This window comes from Acinonyx jubatus, chromosome D1, assembly GCF_027475565.1.
Source record: "Acinonyx jubatus isolate Ajub_Pintada_27869175 chromosome D1, VMU_Ajub_asm_v1.0, whole genome shotgun sequence".
NCBI classification, from domain to species: domain Eukaryota; kingdom Metazoa; phylum Chordata; class Mammalia; order Carnivora; family Felidae; genus Acinonyx; species Acinonyx jubatus.
The window spans coordinates 53,081,279-53,100,616 of NC_069390.1; the positions used below are offsets into that span (position 1 = coordinate 53,081,279).

At 38.0% G+C, this 19,338-nt stretch overlaps 2 protein-coding genes and 1 pseudogene across 2 annotated transcripts; 1 reads left to right on the forward strand and 2 right to left on the reverse strand.

The window, feature by feature from the left end:
* Positions 1-1,139: 1,139 nt before the first annotated feature.
* On the reverse strand, positions 1,140-2,102 carry LOC106966056 (olfactory receptor 52A1-like). The gene has a single exon (XM_015062135.3). It carries the CDS (start codon positions 2,088-2,090, stop codon positions 1,140-1,142), a length of 951 nt encoding a protein of 316 aa, XP_014917621.1. The 5' UTR covers positions 2,091-2,102.
* An 8,734-nt stretch (positions 2,103-10,836) lies between these two features.
* Positions 10,837-11,800, reverse strand: LOC106966123 (olfactory receptor 52A1-like; annotated as a pseudogene).
* Positions 11,801-17,795: 5,995 nt separating this feature from the next.
* Positions 17,796-18,935, forward strand: LOC106966125 (olfactory receptor 52E4-like). The gene has a single exon (XM_015062197.3). It carries the CDS (start codon positions 17,815-17,817, stop codon positions 18,757-18,759), a length of 945 nt encoding a protein of 314 aa, XP_014917683.2. The 5' UTR covers positions 17,796-17,814; the 3' UTR covers positions 18,760-18,935.
* The last annotated feature ends 403 nt before the right edge of the window (positions 18,936-19,338 follow it).

The following is a 19,338-nucleotide window of genomic DNA, read 5'->3' on the forward strand; positions in this document are numbered from 1 at the left end:
TGGTAGTGTATATGCTCTCAAGCCACAGAGATGCTGACATGAAAAGGGAACAAAAGAGATATAGATAAACTTCAAAGTCTTTGGATTTTCTTCACTAGCTCGTAAGCCCTTTGAGAAGTTTCATGCCCCTCATCAGAGAACTGCTCATGTTGATGGATTACATCTCAAAAATGTTGGAAGTATCTCCTAATAACATTTAGGGAAAATAAAATAAGTTCATAGCGAGTTACCAGACTATACAGAGAATGAACTCCTTCCAAGGCCATCACAAGCTAGTCAATGGCAACTCTGAAAAGTTGAGTTGTTCATTTATCCAATAAAAGGACTATATTTGTACAACTAAATAAAACCATGTGTCAGACATTGATATATTAATACATAATGCCCTACTTCAGAATTCTGTGTATTATTGATCACTAACAAAGGCACAGATGAGCCTGCTTTTTCCTGAATCACTGCTCAAGGAAGTTAGATGCACACACACCCGCACATACTTCTCCACATCTATATGAGTTATGATGATAGTGTTTTAAAAATGTGAAATCTTGGTTAATAACATTTTATCATTTTAAGTAAAATGCATTATTCAAATCTCACATTTGTCTTGACTTCCTATATGAGGTCTTCTCCGATTCTTTTTAAAATCTAAATTAGTTGCTTCTCACATGTGAAAGTAGATCTTTTCTTATTCTTTTACCATGCCTAAATAACATTAAATTATATTTGCTCAGTATTTTATATTGTAGCTATACTCTCATCTTTTGAAATCATGGAATCTGTCTTTGTCACTGTTACACATAAAGGATAAACTGCTTCTTGGTTTTGCAGAAAGATACAATAGATGTGCAAATGAGGAAGGAAGAAAAAAACAAGAAAGATTGATAGAAGGAAGGAAGGTAAAAAGAAAAGATAAAGGAAGAAAGGAATAGAGAGATGGGGGAGATTATAGGAATTAATGAGATGCTTATATACTTGTTACTCAAGTTTATCTCACCTTCTGATTCCTTTTGTTTGGGGAATATAGATTATTTAGGGGAGATCCTTATAATGTGAAACTCCCACCAACATAGACATAGTGCAAGGAGTTTCCATCATAAATGGGTAAGTATACATTTTTCCGGTGTCATTCTGTTCTTAGATCACTTCTGGATGTCAGGCTTCAGAATACAAATCTGAGCAACCCGCATGCGGATCTCCTTAGTCTTCACACCATAGACAATGGGGTTAAGGGCAGGGGGCACAAGCAGATAGATGGTAGACAAGAGGATATGAACATAGGGTGATACATGTCCAAAACGGTGGCTGAAGAAGGAAAAAAAGGCAAGGATATAAAACTCCAGGAAGACAACAATATGGGCAGTACAAGTATTGAATGCTTTGCATCGTGCCTCCTTCTGGGGAAGACGAAAAACAGCCTGAAATATCAGAATGTAGGAGATGAAGACAAAGATCATGTCAAAACCTAGAATTGCAAAGGCCACAAAGAGCCCATATGATTTATTAATATGGACATCTTCTGCAGCCAACTTGACCACAGCCATGTGCTCACAGTAGGAATGGACAATGACCACAGATTGGAAAAGTTGCAGGCGTTTAAGCAGAATGGGTAAAATTCCAACAAGCACCGTTGCCCGGACTACTACCACCAGTATGATTTGAACTAGAAAGAGAGGTGTGAGGATGGATGTGTGCCTCAAAGGATCACAGATGGCAACATAGCGGTCAAAGGCCATGGCCAACAGGATACCAGATTCCATGCCCTGCAAGGCATGGATAAAGAAGAGCTGAGTGAGGCAAGCATCAAAAGCCATGGAGCATAAGCCAAACCAGAAGATGGCCAACATCTTGGGAGCTATGGCTACACAAAGACCTAGGTCAGTGGCTGCCAAAACTGCTAGGAAGATGTACATGGGTTGGTGAAGACTGCGTTCTGTAGGGATGATGATTAACAAGAAGATGTTCCCCAGCACAGCCACCAGGCACACTCCAAGGAAGGGAAATCCGATCCAAAACTGCACATGCTCTAGTCCAGGGATCCCAATCAGGGTCACAGTCTTTGGGTTCAGATATGACATGTTGGTAGATCCCATCAGGGTGATAAATCCTTTTCTCTCCACTGACTCTGATACCTATTCAGAGAAAAATTATGGATGAAAAATAAGGGAATTCTCATCATGTCTTCTATAACATAAAAAAACATGGATGGAAATGTGGCCACTACTTTTAATTTTGGGGAATCAACAAGTCACTATTAGAACAGGATTCTTGAATATCTTTTCCCAAAGCCAGTGTGGGTGTCTGCATGAAGAAATTGTAGAAATGGAATTTATGATTCTAAGAGCATTAATCTTGCTAGGTTCTGAAGTGTTCTCAGATGGTGTCATAGAGGACAATATTAGCTCCTTTGTCTATATCTATCTCCAAACTCCAGACACCTTTCAGATTAAGAGAAATCCCTCTGTGGCACTTGAAGGCATAGGATAGATTCTCAATCCCATAGACCTGTCCATTGTTTTCAAAGCTCAGAATCTCCAGAAAATGGCAGCCTTTCCCAGTCTTCCCTTTGTTTTTTTTTTTTTTGTGGTTTAGGGAGTAAAATACTGTCCCCACAGATCTTAGGAATTGACTCTCAGAGTGGGGAATGAGGAGATTTGTTCTTTCTGCAAATACTGGTTGAGCTGACTATGTGCAGACCCATTATCCAGGTTCATGGAAATGATATGGAGGAGTTGTTCTTTTATCAGTAGAGGCAGAGTGTATTTGACTCACTGAGATAATTCTGTTTGGTTAGCTTTCAAAGTGGATATATAAGCAGAATGGGGTAGATGGTGATAGAAGTAGTCACAGATCCTAGAGAAGACAGAAGTTGTGAAGATTGATAGGAAGTCAATTGAATAAACAGGCACCATAAATTAGGATAGGATAGTAACCTACAGAAACGGATCAATTGGAAAACCAGTGTAGCTTAAATATTCTGACGATATTAATGTGTTTCAGATGCAAAACGGCAGGGTTGGCTGTGAGCCACTGTAATGTCCATAATGGAGCTCGACCTAACCTAGGTGCTTTCATTCATTTTACTGGTGTTATCTGGCCAAGAAAATAATTACTCTTTTGATTGTACTGTCCCATTTCACACCCACCTCAAACTTCTGGAATTTTTATAATTTGCTCTCTTTCCTTGTAAATTTATTCAGTAAACCTTATGTACTCTTTTTTACTTTTTCATTAGCCATTCTACAAGCTTAAAATCATCCAAAAGTTTCATTTTGTTTTCCTTATGATTTTGTCATAGCCAAATCATTGAATAGAGAATACCGCTCTGAATGAGATTTTACACATTTTTCTTTGAAGGGAAACTAGAAGGATTACTGCTATAACATCATAGGAAAAAACAGACTGGTTCACAGTCATAGGAATATAGATGTGGTTATAACTAAGAAGTCCCTAATGCAATAAAATCTAAAATACTTTACTGCTTGATTGAAAGTAGGAGATCATTATATGACCTTCTGTAGCTACATATACCAATGGACTACGACCAAGGCAATAAAAAGCTATATATTATAGAAATTTTGTGAAAGGAAATTCCCTGTGATGCCCAAATAACGAGGTTAGGTGAGGAAGTAGTGGATTCTCTAGAAGAGATTACTGATGAACATGAATATATCTTACTAAGGTGACATGAGTAGACAAAGGCAGAACCTAAAGGAACAGTAAAAGGCCACTAGATATATTTATAATGCTTGATGGTATAAGGATAAAATGCTAAATAGTATAGCATATGCTATATATAAATAATATAAATGTATATTATATAAATGCAAATATATATATGCATTATTTGTATATTTATAATACATAAAATAATTATAATAGTTATACAAGTAATATGAATACATATATAAAATAAATTTATATTAGACAAATACATATTTATATAAACATTTGTGTATATAACTTATATTATATAAATATATAAGAAAGTATAAAAATATAAAATGTATAAATGTAAACAAAATATACATAAAAATTAAATTTGTATATGATAAAATATACATTATATGTAAGGTTTTATATTATATATATAAATATATATGTATATGTAATTTTTTGTATATTATGATGTTTTGATATCTTACAAAACCTTTCTGGCTGGGAGAGACCCACCCCTCTCTGGCTGGGTTAGTTAATTCTTAAGGTAACAAAGGGCCCAGCCAGGATCATACCTTCGATATGCAAACTAACCAGTCCATACCTCCTTTATCTGCCAGGAAACAGTATCCCTCTGCCTTAATTATCTTGGGGCCAAGTACCAGGAAACTAGACACTCCACCTCTAACACAAAATCCACCAAACTTATTCCAACTAACCAATTCTAAACTGTTCACACTTCCCTTCCTTCCTTTCCTGTGGAAATACCAACAAAGGCCAGAGCTTAAGCACTTAAATGCTCTGCCTTTGCCACCCTCCCCACCTCCCCCTCCTTTCCTCTGCCTCCTGATCACCCTGGTGATTTTCTATTTGGCCCTGCAAGGCCTCTGTGTCTCCTGTCTCTAGGACCTATTGGTGTGATTACCTCTGTTTTCCTGAGCCTCTCCACCGTTTTTTCTTGAGCCTGCAGCAGACTGATAATCTGATAAAAAGATAACAAATAGTACGGAAAATCATGGGATAAGAATTTAGAAATATAGCATATCATCTATTGCTGGCACTACGATATGTATGTTACATGGAATCTTACCCAGTTCCTTAATTTTTCTCAACTGTAAATGGGAGTAATAATGGCACTTAACTCATTGAATTATTGTGAGAACTATGTTAGTTTATATGTGAAGAACTCAGGACAATGTATGAAAGAAAGTAAACACTCAATGTTTGGTAGTTAGTGCTTGTCAGAACCTGTATAGAACTTCTTAGAATACAGACACATCACTGCGTTCTTGAGAAAGACAAAACAAAAGGTAAAACAAAAATATGGAAATGAGGGAACCCGGGTGGTTCAGTCAGTTGGGGATCTAACTCTTGATTTGGCTCAGGTCAGGTCATGGTCTCACAGTTTATTAGATCGACCCCCACATCGGGCTCATGCTGACACCTCCTCCAATCCTGCACATGAGAAACTTCCTGAAAAAAGAGTTGATTAAAACTTCATGAGATGTTGAATTTTCTGGAGTGGAATACACTCCCTCAGTTTGATCTATGGGATTGGACATTCGTGTAAGCAGATAAAATGATCATTGTTACAACAACAAAAAAACGATTTCCCAATCATGTGCAGACTGTGGTGGAGTCAATATATTTCACTGATTTTAATTAATTTGACCACTTCACCTGATAAATAATCATGTCCTCCTTTAAAGTCTTAGTAGGTAGGGGCACCTGGGTGGCTCAGTCAGTTAAGCATTGGACTCTTGATTTCAGCTCAGGTCATGATCTCATGGTTTGTGAGTTTGAGTCCTGCATTGGGCTCCACACTGACAATGTGGAGTCTGCTTGGGACTCTCTCTCCCTCTCTCTGCACCCCCCAAAAAAAATTAAATTAAAAAAAAACCTTAAAAATAAATAAAGTCAGTAGGTAGATGGAAAACCCATAAATAGGAAAACTAATTTCTAGTAGCTTCTAAGGCCATAAAGGCATGCATCTTATGCAATCTTTCTGTATTAATCAGATCAGAAAAATGTTCATTCCTGGTCCCTGAGTAAAAGAGAAGGAGAGAAGAATAGGAAGATGTCTAGATGTCTTAAATGGAGGCAGGGTAAAGTATAAGAAACAAGAGACCAATATACTAGATTTTGATGCCCCAGATAAAGAGAAAACTATATTTCAGGAGATGAGTTATGATCTATGCTTATGGTGGCAACAAGCCCAGATAGTGAAACTATTAAAGGCAATAAATAGGACGTTCCCATTTTTGACTTTCTCTTCATATCTTACAAGCTTTCGTGCTCAAACTGCAAACACACGCACACACACAAACACACACCATTCAAAAACATGGATTATCTTCTTATTTTTTATAAACCAAGCAATGCTAGAACTACTTTGTAGTAAACACTAGAGAAGGAGCTTGAAAACCTTATTTTATTTTATTTTATTTTATTTTATTTTATTTTATTTTTTTATTTTTGCCCCGCCACTAATTAACTGGGATGGCAGTTCATAGTTTTCTTCACATGGGATTATGAAGATGGTACTGGATTACCTTCGCATCTCTTCCATCTCTAAATGACATGAATCTAGTCCATCTCTAATATTATTGACAAATCTACTTGGGTCAGAGAAAATGTGACATGTCAAAGGAAAGTATGCCACTGAAAGACGCAGGATTAGGATCATCTAATTCTCTATCCTTTTCAGTTCCTCTTAAAATTTGCTACTATTAGAAACACTGAGCCATACTCAGGTCCCAATTAGTGGAGAAGAAATTTACCCAGAGAAAGAGAGAGCTGGCTACAATGTAAGATCAATGGATGAAGCAGCTTTTTTTTTTTTTTTTTTTTTGCTAGGCTTTGATTTGGAAAGGTACTAATAGCTAAGTGTCTTTCATCATCTGTCTTTAGCTGTTGCTTTTCTTGGCCTTTGAATTTGAGGTGATCCCAGGGCAATTTTCAGACCTGGCCTAGAGAGCTCACCACCTGACTGAAACTCAGCCCCATTTTGGAGGAGAAAGGTATCTCTTGCTGGAGGGCACATAGCCAGAAAGCACTGTTACTCCATAAGAAGTTATTTTCAAAGAATGAAAATCAGGGAATCTCAAATTATGGGTCATGTTCAGATCATGGTGAATCTGAGATCATTAGAAATGGGGGGGGGGCATCTAGGAAATGGAAAATTTGTAGATGGAAAAGAGGGAAGACAATTTAGTTCACCCTCTGGCCTATGGCCAGACTTGTGGCTTAAGGGAACAGAAAAGATGCTTATCTTTATAAATACTACTCATAGCATGCAAAATTATGTTGGAAACTTAAAATTGAAACTAAAGGACCTCTATAAAACTATCTCCCCCCTTTTGCTAAAGCAAAGGTTTCATTTCCCAGTTACTCTTGTTTTCATCACAACATTGTATTGTTTACTTTGTCTCTATTAAATATTTGGACTCATTTTGTTGAGGACACTCATGCTTATAATTAGCAACCTGAGCAAGTGCTTCCTTGTCTCCATGAAAGTTATTACCATGTTCATAATTCTTTTACATGACTAACACCAACTTTGAAATTACTTACTATATTTATTTTATGCCAACATTGTCAAATGCCTCACATTTTCATTCTCTCACTATTCATTTCTTGGAGATTAATTTTAAAAATGGATATTCGGTTCCCCTAATGATGAGGGTTAAACTGTAGGAACAAGTCTTTTCGATCTCTCTCTTTCTGAATGTGTGTGTGTGGGTGTCTACAGACGTGTGTATAAGGGTATACACAAGGATTGGAGAGCAGGTGAATTGCAATAGTGTGTTCCAGTATAGGATATGTATGGGCCTCATGGATACTGGGGGAAGGGTGTTGCAGTCAAGGACAACAGAAAATGCAAAGACATTGAAGTTGAATATACAATGCATGCTTGGTAGCTGTAAGGAGGCATTAACTGGAAAGGAATAAGTAAGGGGAATTCACTTATAAAGGATAATTTCGAGGGGTGCCTGGGTGACTCAGTCAGTTAAGCGTTTCACTCTTGATGTTAGCTCAGGTCATGACCTCACGCTTCCTGATCTAGCTGCACATTGGGCTCTGCCCTGACACCATGGAGCCTGCTTGGAATTTCTCTTCTCCATCTCTCTCTGCCCCTCCCCCCCTCATGCTCTTTCTTTCTCTCTCAAAATAAACATTAAAACACTAAAATAAAAGATAATTTTGAGAGACAAGAGTGGTGCAATTGTAAGACCTAAGCTCTAATTCTTAAAAAAAAAAAAGGCGAGAAATTGAGTTTGGTTTTGTAGTAGAGAAGTGTTAATGTTCTCGACTGTATTTAAGTAAGCTGCCTGGCTATTCCTTTGGTAATTGATATAAGTGGAAAATAGTTGAGACAGGGAGCCATTTATAACCTGCATCAATCAACATAGACCAACTAATGTTGTAGTAAAATAAATTCCCTAAATCTCAGGAAATTGTAACAACAAAGATATACTTCTCACCTATGTGTCAGTTTTGCTGCTTTGATCCAGGGCTTAGGCTGAAGGCAGAGCCCTTTTATTAACCACTGCTATTGTTGTGTCACCAGAGAAAGAGACTATGAAAGTAAATGATGAATTTAATGTTTATTTATTTTTGAGAGAGAGAGAGAGAGAGAAAGAGAGAAACAGAGTGCTAGCAGGGTAGGGGCAGAGAAAGAGGGAGACACAGAATTCAAAGCAGGCTCCAGGCTCAGAGCTGTCAGCACAGAGCTTGACCCGGGGCTTGAACCCACAAGCGTTGAGATCATGACCTGAGCTGAAGTCAGACGCTTAACTGACTGAAACATCCAGACACCCCAGTAAATGATGAATTTTAAATTATTAGTTCATAAGTGACATAAGTCTCTCCATTTCTATTACATTGACAAGGAAGTCACATGATGTAATACTGATGCGATTAATATGGAAAAAAAATGTGATTAATATGGCACAGACTGATATGGGTGACATTATTAAGAAAGTTTCATAAATATTAGGGACTAATAATACAATCTACTACATTGTGACTGCAGTGTACAGAAAAAAATTAATGGTTTGTACCAGGTAGTTATTTAGTAAATGAGGTGGCCAGAAGCACTTGTTCTGGATATTTTAATAGGAACCCAACACAATAAGATTTAACCAGAAACAAAAGTTCATATCAATATGTGCAGAAAAAGAATTTTCAAAAGTTCTATATGCAATCTTCATTTAAAAAATAAATATCTACAGGTGCCTGGGTGGCTCAGTTGGTTAAATGTCCAACTTTGACTCAGGTCATGATCTCACAGATTGTGAATTCTAGCCCCACATCAGGCTCTGTTCTGACATTTCAGAACCTGGAGCCTGCTTCAGATTCTGTGTCTCCCTCTCCCTCTCTGCCTCTCCCCACCTCACTCATGCTCTATCTCTTTCTGTCTCTCAAAAATAAATAAAAACATTTTAAAAAGTATAAAAATAAATTAAAAATATAAATAAACAAACAAACAAACATATATCCAGGGGCACCTTGGTGGCTCAGTCAGTTGAGCGTCTGACTTCGGCTCAGGCCATGATCTCAGGGTTTGTGAGTTTGAACCCCACATCAAGCTCACTGCTGTCAGCCTGTCAGCTCAGAGCCCTCTTTGGATCCTCTATCCCCCTCTCATTGCCTCTCCCCCGCTTGCACTTGCCCTAAAATAAATAAATATTTTTTTCAAGCAAAAAATAAAAAATAAATATCTAGTCATGAGCAAAATAGGAATATCACTCACATAGCCAATTAGAAAACACAGCTGGCCAATAGCCCCTTCCAGCCTGGCTCTTAAAAATATCCTCACTTTTGATGTCAGGAGAGCTGAGTGTTTATGCTTAGTCTGTGCTTTCTTACTTTTTTTTTTCTTTAGCAGATGTCAAAGAGAATATTTGATTGTCAGCTGTATAGGTGATGGCTGCTGTGAGCACAACACTCACTAAAGATAAATGGCTGACTGGTCCTGCTTGCATATTGTGTTCCCAGTGCATGTACCAACAACTTTATTATTTGCCATGAAGTGCGTGCTGGTTAATGATTCATTGCCTCTCAGCTCCAGGTTCACTTTTTGCCTTCTCTGTGAAAATGTGCCTTGGCCCTCTGATTACTTTGTCTTCACAGCTGGTGCAATGCTACACTTTGTCCGTGGACGGCATGGGTAAGGAACTGAAGGAGAGGAGAGTTTTGCTTCCTGGTTCCTGCATGGTCACTCCACAGACTCAGTGCAGTTTGTTTGCCATCTGTAGTCGACAGTAGGCTCCTGAAGCTCTTGCAACTCCTCCAGGGCCCAAATTCTGCAATAAATGAAGCAGGCAGCACCCAGTGGCCAGCCGTTTCCTCATGAGCCCTGGCATCCTACAAGGTGGACTTGTGGCAAGTTCCACTGAAGCAGTATCACAGCCACTTTTCTGTCTCTCAGTGATCCAAGGCTCTTCCTTCTCTAATGAGGTCTGGTTAACAGACCGGAGCTTTATAGTTTTTTTTCATCAATGCTTAGGTCTATGATTCACCTTAAGTGAATTTTGCTGTCATATGAGGTAGATGTCAAAGTTCATTTTCTCAGACAATTATTTGCTCCAGCTCTCCATTTCAGGAAGACTATCTAATATCCATTACATCACTTATCTATCTTCTTCAAAACAAATGACCTTACATGTATGAGTATATTGCATATTTCACGGGTAACAGAAGCCACAATAAACATTAATTTTATTTGTAATTGAATAAATGAAAACACAGAATATCAAAATGTGTAGCATGTGAAAAAGCAATGGTTAAAATAAATCCCTACTTGAAAATGCATAAATTCCAAAAGGGAAAGTTTGAAAACCAATAATCAAAGCTTCTTTATGAATAAGTAAAAAGAACTGCAAATTAAACACAAAGAAAGTAAAAGGAAGGACATGATAAAGATTGGATTAGAAGTCAAGTGCATTACAGATAGAAAGTACCATTGTTAATCTGGATACTTTTTATGTCAACCTAGCTGTGGTTTTGGAGCTAAAAGCTTTTAAGATAGAGCCTAATGATGTGAATCCCCAACAGTGAATGCACGGAGTCCAAACTCTCTCCATCTCTAGGAAATAAAAGTATTCTCTACCTGACCACAAACATTTGATAGATCACTGGTGGGATCCATGACTCAGAAGAAAAATCCATGCCACACGCTTAACGAATTACCTTATTTTTTATACCATAGACAATAGGGTTGAGTGGCACAAGGAGATAGATGGTAGACAAGAGAATGTGGGTAGGGTGAGCTACATGTCCAAAACGGTGGCTGAAAAAGGAGAAGAAGGCAAGAATATAAAACTCAAGGAAAACAAAAATATGAGCTGTGCATGTGTTGAATGCTGTGAGCCGTGCCTCCTTTTGGTGTAGACGAAAAACAGCCTGGAAAATAAGGATATAGGAAATGAGGAAAAATCATGTCAAATCCCAGTATTGTAAAACCTACTGGGAGACCACATGTTTTATTGACTTGGATGTCTTCTGCAGCTAGCTTGACCATGGCCATGTGCTCACAGTAACAGTGGGGCAATCAGAATGGAATGAAAAACATGAAATCTTTTGATCAGAATGGGTGACAGACCAACCAGCACTGTAGCTCGGATAGCCACTGTTGCTATCATCCGATCCAGGATGGAAGGCATGAGGATGGATGGGTCTCAGTGGATCACAGATGGCAATGTAGCAGTCAAAAGCCATGGCCAACAGAATGCCAGACTCCATGCACTGCAAGGCATGAATGAAGAACAGCTGGGTCAGGCAGCTGTCAAAGGCCATGGAGCAAGATCTGAACCAGAAGATGGCTAACATCTTGGGAGCAATGGCTGCGCAGAGTCCTATGTCAGTGGCCGCCAGCACTGCCGGGAAGTTATACATGGGCTGATGCAGGCTGCGTTCTGTAGCAATGATGATTAGTAAAATAATATTTCCCAGAAGAGCCACTATGCACACAGCAAAGAAGGGAAACCCAATCCAAAACTGCACATGTTCTAGTCCAGGAATTCTGATCAAGATTACAGTTCTGGGGGTCAAATATGATGTATTGATGGATGCCATAGACATTGGTATTCTGTCTTCTTGCTGCTGATTCTGACACCTGCAGAAGGAAACTTGGATGAGAAATGAAGAGGCTTCATCCCTCACTATCATTCAACCATTATCTTTCAACCATTGAGCATTGAGCAAGTAAGTTCAGATCTATGGATGGCAGTATGGCCAGAATGTTCTGATGAAGTTCTATAATAATAATGTCAGAGTGGTAGAAGCAAACAATCCTGCAGACCTTAACCTGAGCTAAAAAATGGGAACATTTCAGTATTCCTGCCTTCGTTTTTGTGGAAATGGAAACCATGAGATGGAAAACACTGATTTTTGCCATCTGTCATCAGCTCTAGCCTAGTTTGCCTGAAAGCCACCATTAAGTGTTCCTTCTTTATCTACCTAGATGCCAACCCAGTTTCACTGCAGTTGGAAATTCTCCTGGCAGTCTTGATGTCCTAGAAGAAATCTTATTTCTGTCACTGTGTGTGCATTAATATATAATCCTATGAGAGCCTTCAATATTACTTCAATATTACTCCTGGTGCCAGAGAGGGAGTTATTTATCTCAGAGTCATTAACATTGGTTCCCAATGGGATTTGTTAGAAGAGTTTATCTTCCTTATATTAACTCATTCGTTTATCAAAATATTGAACAAACTACTGCTTTTCCAGGCACTCAACGTGGTCCTTAGAAGAAATTTGAAGAGGGTGTTCATCTTTCAGATACAGCCAGATGAAATTAATTCTCTAAAGTAATTAAGGCTCACTTATTTAGGGTAGATTTGTGGAATAGTGAAATAGTCTGTTTTTACTGGGGCTTAGGAAAAGGAAGGAGAAGAAGAAAGAGAAGGTAGGGGCGCCTGGGTGGCACAGTCGGTTAAGCGTCCGACTTCAGCCAGGTCACGATCTCGCGGTCCGTGAGTTCGAGCCCCGCGTCGGGCTCTGGGCTGATGGCTCAGAGCCTGGAGCCTGTTTCCGATTCTGTGTCTCCCTCTCTCTCTCTGCCCCTCCCCCGTTCATGCTCTGTCTCTCTCTGTCCCAAAAATAAAAAATAAAAACGTTGAAAAAAAATTAAAAAAAAAAAGAAAGAGAAGGGAAAAAAAGAAAAGGATGCACAGTTACCAAATTCAAGAAGAATGGACAATTTAAAATAGGATAGTGTATTAAAAAAAAAAAAAAGCAGGGGTGCCTGGGTGGCTCAGTCAGTTAAGCCTCCGACTTTGGCTCAGGTCATAAACTCATGGTTCATGAGTTAGAGCCCCAAGTCAAGCTCTCTACTGGCAGCACAGAGCCCAATGTGAATCCTCTGTCCCCCTCTCTCTCTGCACTTACTCTGCTACTCTCTCTCTCAAAAATAAATAAATAAATAAATAAATAATAAATAAAGAAAAGAAAAGAAAAGCAGAATCTGGCTACTTTAGACATACTCTGAAGCTAGGTTAGTGTAATTATGTTTTCTTCCCTGTTAAAGATCACTGGATCACTAGACTTCTTGAGCTCTGGGTAAGATTGCATATCCTGTTTTGCATGGTAGACTCTCTACTTTTGCTTTTTAATACCTTTACACTGTATTGTGAATGATTAGCTGTGGTTTAAATCCTGAAGCACCTCTGACTGCGATGTCTTACAATATGAGTAGTACCTGATATCAAATGTCACATCGAATGTCACAACTGAGCTAACGGTTCTTGAAGTAAAACTCAAAAAAGTGTAGGGACCCATCAATGACTGCGTTCGCCTGGAGTTTATCTCTCATGTTTTCCCAGACTAAGCCCCCAGCAACTTGTCAATTATACTTTGTATTTTCTTATCCTGGCACTGCTTCTCTTAGAGATGTCTGCTCTGGTAAATTATAATTTTTCTGTCTTCATTTATTGGTTTCTCCAGTTTGGGGGACAGCAGTTTGCCTTGTGACCTTACTTCTCTTATGAGTCTAGGAAGAGTTGCTGACTTCTCAGTTGGTTCAGCTTTTTACTTGTTCTTAGGGTAGAGTGTGAACTTCCAGATTCTCATATGCCAGACTGGAAAACTGAAGTCTGAATCCTGCTGTTTTCATCCATTCTACCACTCTTCATTTTGACTGGGGATTTTAAAACATTTACATTTATTTTTTATTTTTATTTTTTTAATTATTTTTTTAACGTTTATTCATTCTTGAGAGACAGAGTATGAGCAGGGAAGGGGCAGAGAGAGGGAGACACAGAATGCGAAACAGGCTCCAGGCTCCGAGCTGTCAGCACCGAGCCTGACGAGGGGCTCGAACCCACAAACTGCAAGATCCTGACCTGAGCAGAAGTCAGATGCTCAACCGACTGAGCCACCCAGGCTCCCCAAAACATTTACATTTAAAATAATTATTCCTAGGGAAGGATTTACCATTACTGTTTTGTTATTTGTTTTCTTTATGTCTTATAACTTTCTTGTCCCTCGTTTCCTCTTTTATTGCCTGTCTTTGTGTTTGCTTAATTTTTGTAATGACACTTTTTGGATTCCTTGACATTTCCTTTTGTGTATAGTTTACAAATATTTTCTTTGTGATTGCCACAGGAATTACATATAACATCCCAAAATTATAACAATATATTTTAAACTAAACTTCAGTCCCAGACAAAAGCTCTACTCCCTTCTTTAGAACTCTACCACCCACATAATGACATTATGTTATTAATGTTACAAAGTACATCCTTATATATTTCGTATGCATTAACTTGGATTTATAATTGTTTGTGCTTTTGTCTTTCATATCCTGTAGAAGAATAAAAAGTTGAGTTATGAACCAAAATTGGGATAATACTGATTTTTATACCTGTGTATGTATTTATCTTTGCTGAAGAACTTTATATTTTTGTATAGGTTTGAGTTACTCTCTAGCTTCCTTTCATTTCAACAGAAAGGACTCCCTTTAGCATTCCTTGTAAAGCAGGTTTAGAGATAATGAACTCTCTCAGCTTTTGCGTGTCTGGGAATATCCTATTGTCCTCATTTTGAAGGGCAGTTTTGCTAGATAAGGAATTCTTGAATACTTTTTTAATAATTTACATATAGCACCCCCCTCTGTTCTGGCCTGCAAAGTTTATGTCCCAAGTTGCAATGGAATGAAGCTGATGTGTTAAAGGAGTAAAGAATGTGTTCTCTATCTTTTCAGTTCCCTTCAAGTCCTGTTAAGTGGTTGACAGATTATATCAAAATACTAAGAGATGGCTATATCTGCAGCTGTAAACCCAAGGGAGTGTACAGATAAACTATGATTCCTGCAACTAGGAAGATTATCAAATATTTACCAACAATACAAATACCCCCCTCCCCTTTCTTAGTGATTCCATGAGGACCTGTTTGTGTCACTTGTTATTCTTGCTTATCCTCTGAGATTACCCTGTTGAAGCTACTATATATGGAAACTACATGTTTAGGTTGCTTCTTGGTTCTGAGTCCGTTTCCTTGTGAGATAGTTAAGGTTATGAAACTAAAAAAGGATGGAGAGAAAGATAGTCTGAGCAATCTAAGGAAAACTTTCAAAGACATAGGATTTTCTTAACATCTTTTTACTTTCCAAATGTCCTAGTTTCAAGAAAGAAGATATAATTCTTTGAAACAGAGGGAATACACATTTTTCATTCTTTATGGATGAAATGAAGAAAAAAATAGATTGTAGGAAACAAAGATCTTTTTTAAGGATCTCATAGAAGTGAAAGTTTTCTCTCATTTTGACCATATTTCATATTGTGTGAATCTATTGAAGGAACAAGAAGAAGGATACCTCATGATCTCCGTACTCAACCTCAGGTTGGCATTTTCAGGGAGATGATCTCACAGACACTATATCATGTGTTTTTGTACAGAAAAAAAAGTGTTTTAGAAACCAGTGTGTGTATCTTTGAGTGTGTGCACTTTCTACTTCTGTGCTTACAATGCTCTGCATTGTATCTGTAACTCCAGCAGTTACTAGTAAGCACCTGACAACCACTGCATTGGTCTAGATTATAAAATTTCCTGCTGGTTATGTGCTTACACATGAATGTGTAGGGACCTTTGTTTACCCACAGAATTTTATCTCACTTTAATTTCTTTGTAATCATTTTAAAAAAAAATTTTAATGTTTATTTTTGGGAGAGAGACAGAGAGAGAGAGAGAGAGAGAGAGAGAGAGAGAGAGAGGGCTTGAGCAGGGGAGAGGTAGAGAGGTAGGGAAATACAGAATCCAAAACAGGCTTCAGGCTCCAAGCTGTCAGCACAGAACACGACACAGGGCTTGAACCCACAAACCATGAGATCATGGCCTGAATTCAAGTGGGATGCTTAACGACTGAGCCACCCAGGCACCCCATAGCTTTGTAATCTTTGAGTCTCAATTACACTAGATTTAATTCATTACATCATGATTGTCCTTCCCAGTGGAACTTTGTTTATGCCCCTTTCCTTTCCTTTGTTTATGTGTGTGTGCATGTGGGTACAGATAAACGGATACATATTATCTTTATCTATACCTAAATATCTATATTCAGATTCCATGGGACCAAGTCATATAATCTTCACATTCCAACCTAAGTTCCATTTACTCAAGAAGACTTTTTTTTGACTCACGAAGCTTAATTTGATCCTTTGCTATCATTTCTGTATAACTCATCCTTCCCTTAGCTTTGGGATAAGTTTTGGCCATATAAATTATGTGTTGAAAGTTACACTACCATTATTTGTTTAAAGCTAAATCAGGAAAAAGACATTTTTGTTTTTCACTATAATAAAGCTAGGTTATAGTACATATAAAAGTCTGGAAAAAATTGTTTGGTTAATAATATATGGGGGATATAATACGTATTCTGGCATGATTCAGGAAAGCATATGTATCGGTAACTCTGTGTAAGTTCTTATTAGTACATATTATATTTAGAAGGATTTGTTTGGGACAGAAGGAGAGCATATTATCTTTAAAAACTGATGGAAGTTCTACATAAGTACTATGTACTGCCTTGATGGGAGCCAGGAGAAGCAGAAAACTAGTAACCAAGGGTTACTCTACAACTGAAACATTTGTGGTGACTTAGAAGTTAGTTTTTCTCTTTAACCTTCTCAACTCCTGCCTCATGCTCACCCACTTTATCCCAGGACTTCTCTGCTATGGGGATTTGACTATGGCTTGGAATTATAGGACGAAGTATAAAGAAATCTACTATAGCCCATAACTGATATCTCAAGCATCATCAGGTATAAATTTACCAATCCAATAAATAAACCATTGTGCATGTTTGAGAATTTGAGTTTCTAGATCAACAAATGAAGGAGCACAATTAGTATCCGTCTGTACTGTGAAATAATCTAAATCTGGAAAAAAAATGAGAATAAAAGGGTAGTGAGTGGGGTTAATGTTAAGAAATATCTTATCCTTACCAATATATATCTGTTGGTTCAAAAGAACATAATATGTTCCTACTTGAACAGTACATGATAGAAAGAAATAAACAATAGGAAAAAAGCAAGTTGTAATCTTGTCAGATTAGTCCCGTATGCACAGTGGTAGATGAAAGGCTAAAGATAAAGACTGAGTTGATTCTACTTCAAAAGCTGTGTCAAAGACTTCAATATCATGTCCAGAGAGGGACAAAGACCATTTATTTCTATTCCCCATGTGAATGCCAGATTGGACTATAAGGGTCCTTTCAGTAACTACTTGATGTTTTCATAGTGCCTCTGCTTGATCACTTCTAGTTAGGGGAAAGCCCACCGACATACGGGAAATAATGAATGGTAACTCAAGGAAGACATTCAGTAAATATTAGTTGACTTACGTTCAGGTATGACTACAGATGGAATCTTTTACTGGAAATGAAGAGACAAGGTAATTTATAAGTCCCTGGGATAATATGATATAAGTATTATCTTTCTGTACTTCTAAACACAGTCATTTGGTTAGTTATTACTAATTTTGGTATTATGGTCCTAGTGAATTTAAATACACCTGACTATGAATTTGAATTGTTTTTAGCAATAGATCATTAAGGGTCTTCCTGAACAGAATCTCCATGTTTTTAGCATCTGGTTGTGATCATCTGTCATAGCAACTTTATCTTTAGAAGTACTGATAAGCACCGGAAAAAGCATCATGCCTCCTTTCAACACCTCTCATCCTTCTCCTGTCACCTTCTTGCTGATGGGCATCCCAGGACTAGAGCACCTGCATGTCTGGATTGGGATTCCCTTCTGCTCCATGTACGTGGTGGCTGTGGTGGGGAATGTGAGCATCCTGGCTGTGGTGAAGGCAGAGTGGAGTCTCCATGAGCCTATGTTCTTCTTTTTGTGCATGCTGTCCGTCACTGACCTGGTCCTCTCCACATCTACACTGCCTCGGATGCTGTGTCTCTTCTGGCTTGGAGTCCATGACATTGCCTTTGATGTCTGTCTAGCCCAAATGTTCTTCATTCATAGTTTTACTGCTATGGAATCTGGCTTTTTTCTGGCCATGGCCTTTGACCGTTATGTGGCCATTTGTCATCCACTGCACCATACTACCATTCTCACCCATGCACGCATCACCATAATGAGTATTATTGTGGTGATTAGGGGTGTAGCGTTCTTTTCTCCACATCCCATCCTGCTCAAACAACTTCCCTACTGCAGATCACGAATTATTGCCCACACCTATTGTGAGTTCATGGCCGTGGTGAAGCTAGCATGTATGGACATAGGGGCCACCAAGAGTTATAGCCTCAGTATGGCTTCTATCATTGGCTCATGTGATGCAATTCTCATTGCTGTTTCCTATGCCTTCATCCTCTGGTCTGTATTCCGCCTGCCATCCCGAGAAGCTAGCTTTAAGGCTCTGGGCACATGTGGGTCACATGTCTGTGTTATTCTTGTCTTCTATTCCACAGCTGGTTTTTCCATTTTCACTCACCGTTTTGGGAAAAATGTGCCTGCACATGTCCATATTTTTATTGCAAATATGTACCTTTTGGTGCCCCCTTTTCTCAACCCTATTGTATATGGAGTAAGGACCAAGAAAATACGGGAACATGTTATTAGGACATTAATGGTCAAAGTTGCTTGATTGTAGCTGAATTGATAAAATAAATGGAAATAAAAGAAGTGATATAATTAAAATAACTAGCTGCTCTTACTCTCACAAGCAGAATTGCATTTACCATGTGAAAGTTCTTTTATTTACTATATGTCTGTGAATTCCAAAAATTCTAATCAAACAAGTTATTTCAGCTTTTTCATTTATTAAATATTCGAGGACAAATTGTCAATCTCCTTCTAACTGTATGTCTTATGGAGGATAATTACAAACAGAGAGTGAACAGTGGAAGGAGAAAAAGGATAAGTAAACAATATAGAAAAAAAAGATTTCTATAGAGAACTAAATGATGGACAGTTTCCCACTTGTATTTATGGAACAGCTCAGTGTACAACTGCAATAAGCTTCTCTTGATGTTTCTCTTTGTTAATATATATTTGTATGTTGGTAATAAAGAAAAGACCATGAAGATCAGTCTATCATCGATCTATATATCCATGTATCTATCCAATATCACCACTTATGCTTTTTGCATTAAGATAAGAATGTAACTAAAGGACATTTACTGGTGGCTTTTTTAGTATTGTGGTAAAATATACATAACATAAT

Excerpts from the sequence above, each read along its gene's own strand:
- LOC106966125 (XM_015062197.3), top strand. The coding sequence starts at position 17,815 with ATGCCTCCTTTCAACACCTCTCATCCTTCTCCTGTCACCTTCTTGCTG.
- LOC106966056 (XM_015062135.3), bottom strand. The coding sequence starts at position 2,090 with ATGGGATCTACCAACATGTCATATCTGAACCCAAAGACTGTGACCCTG.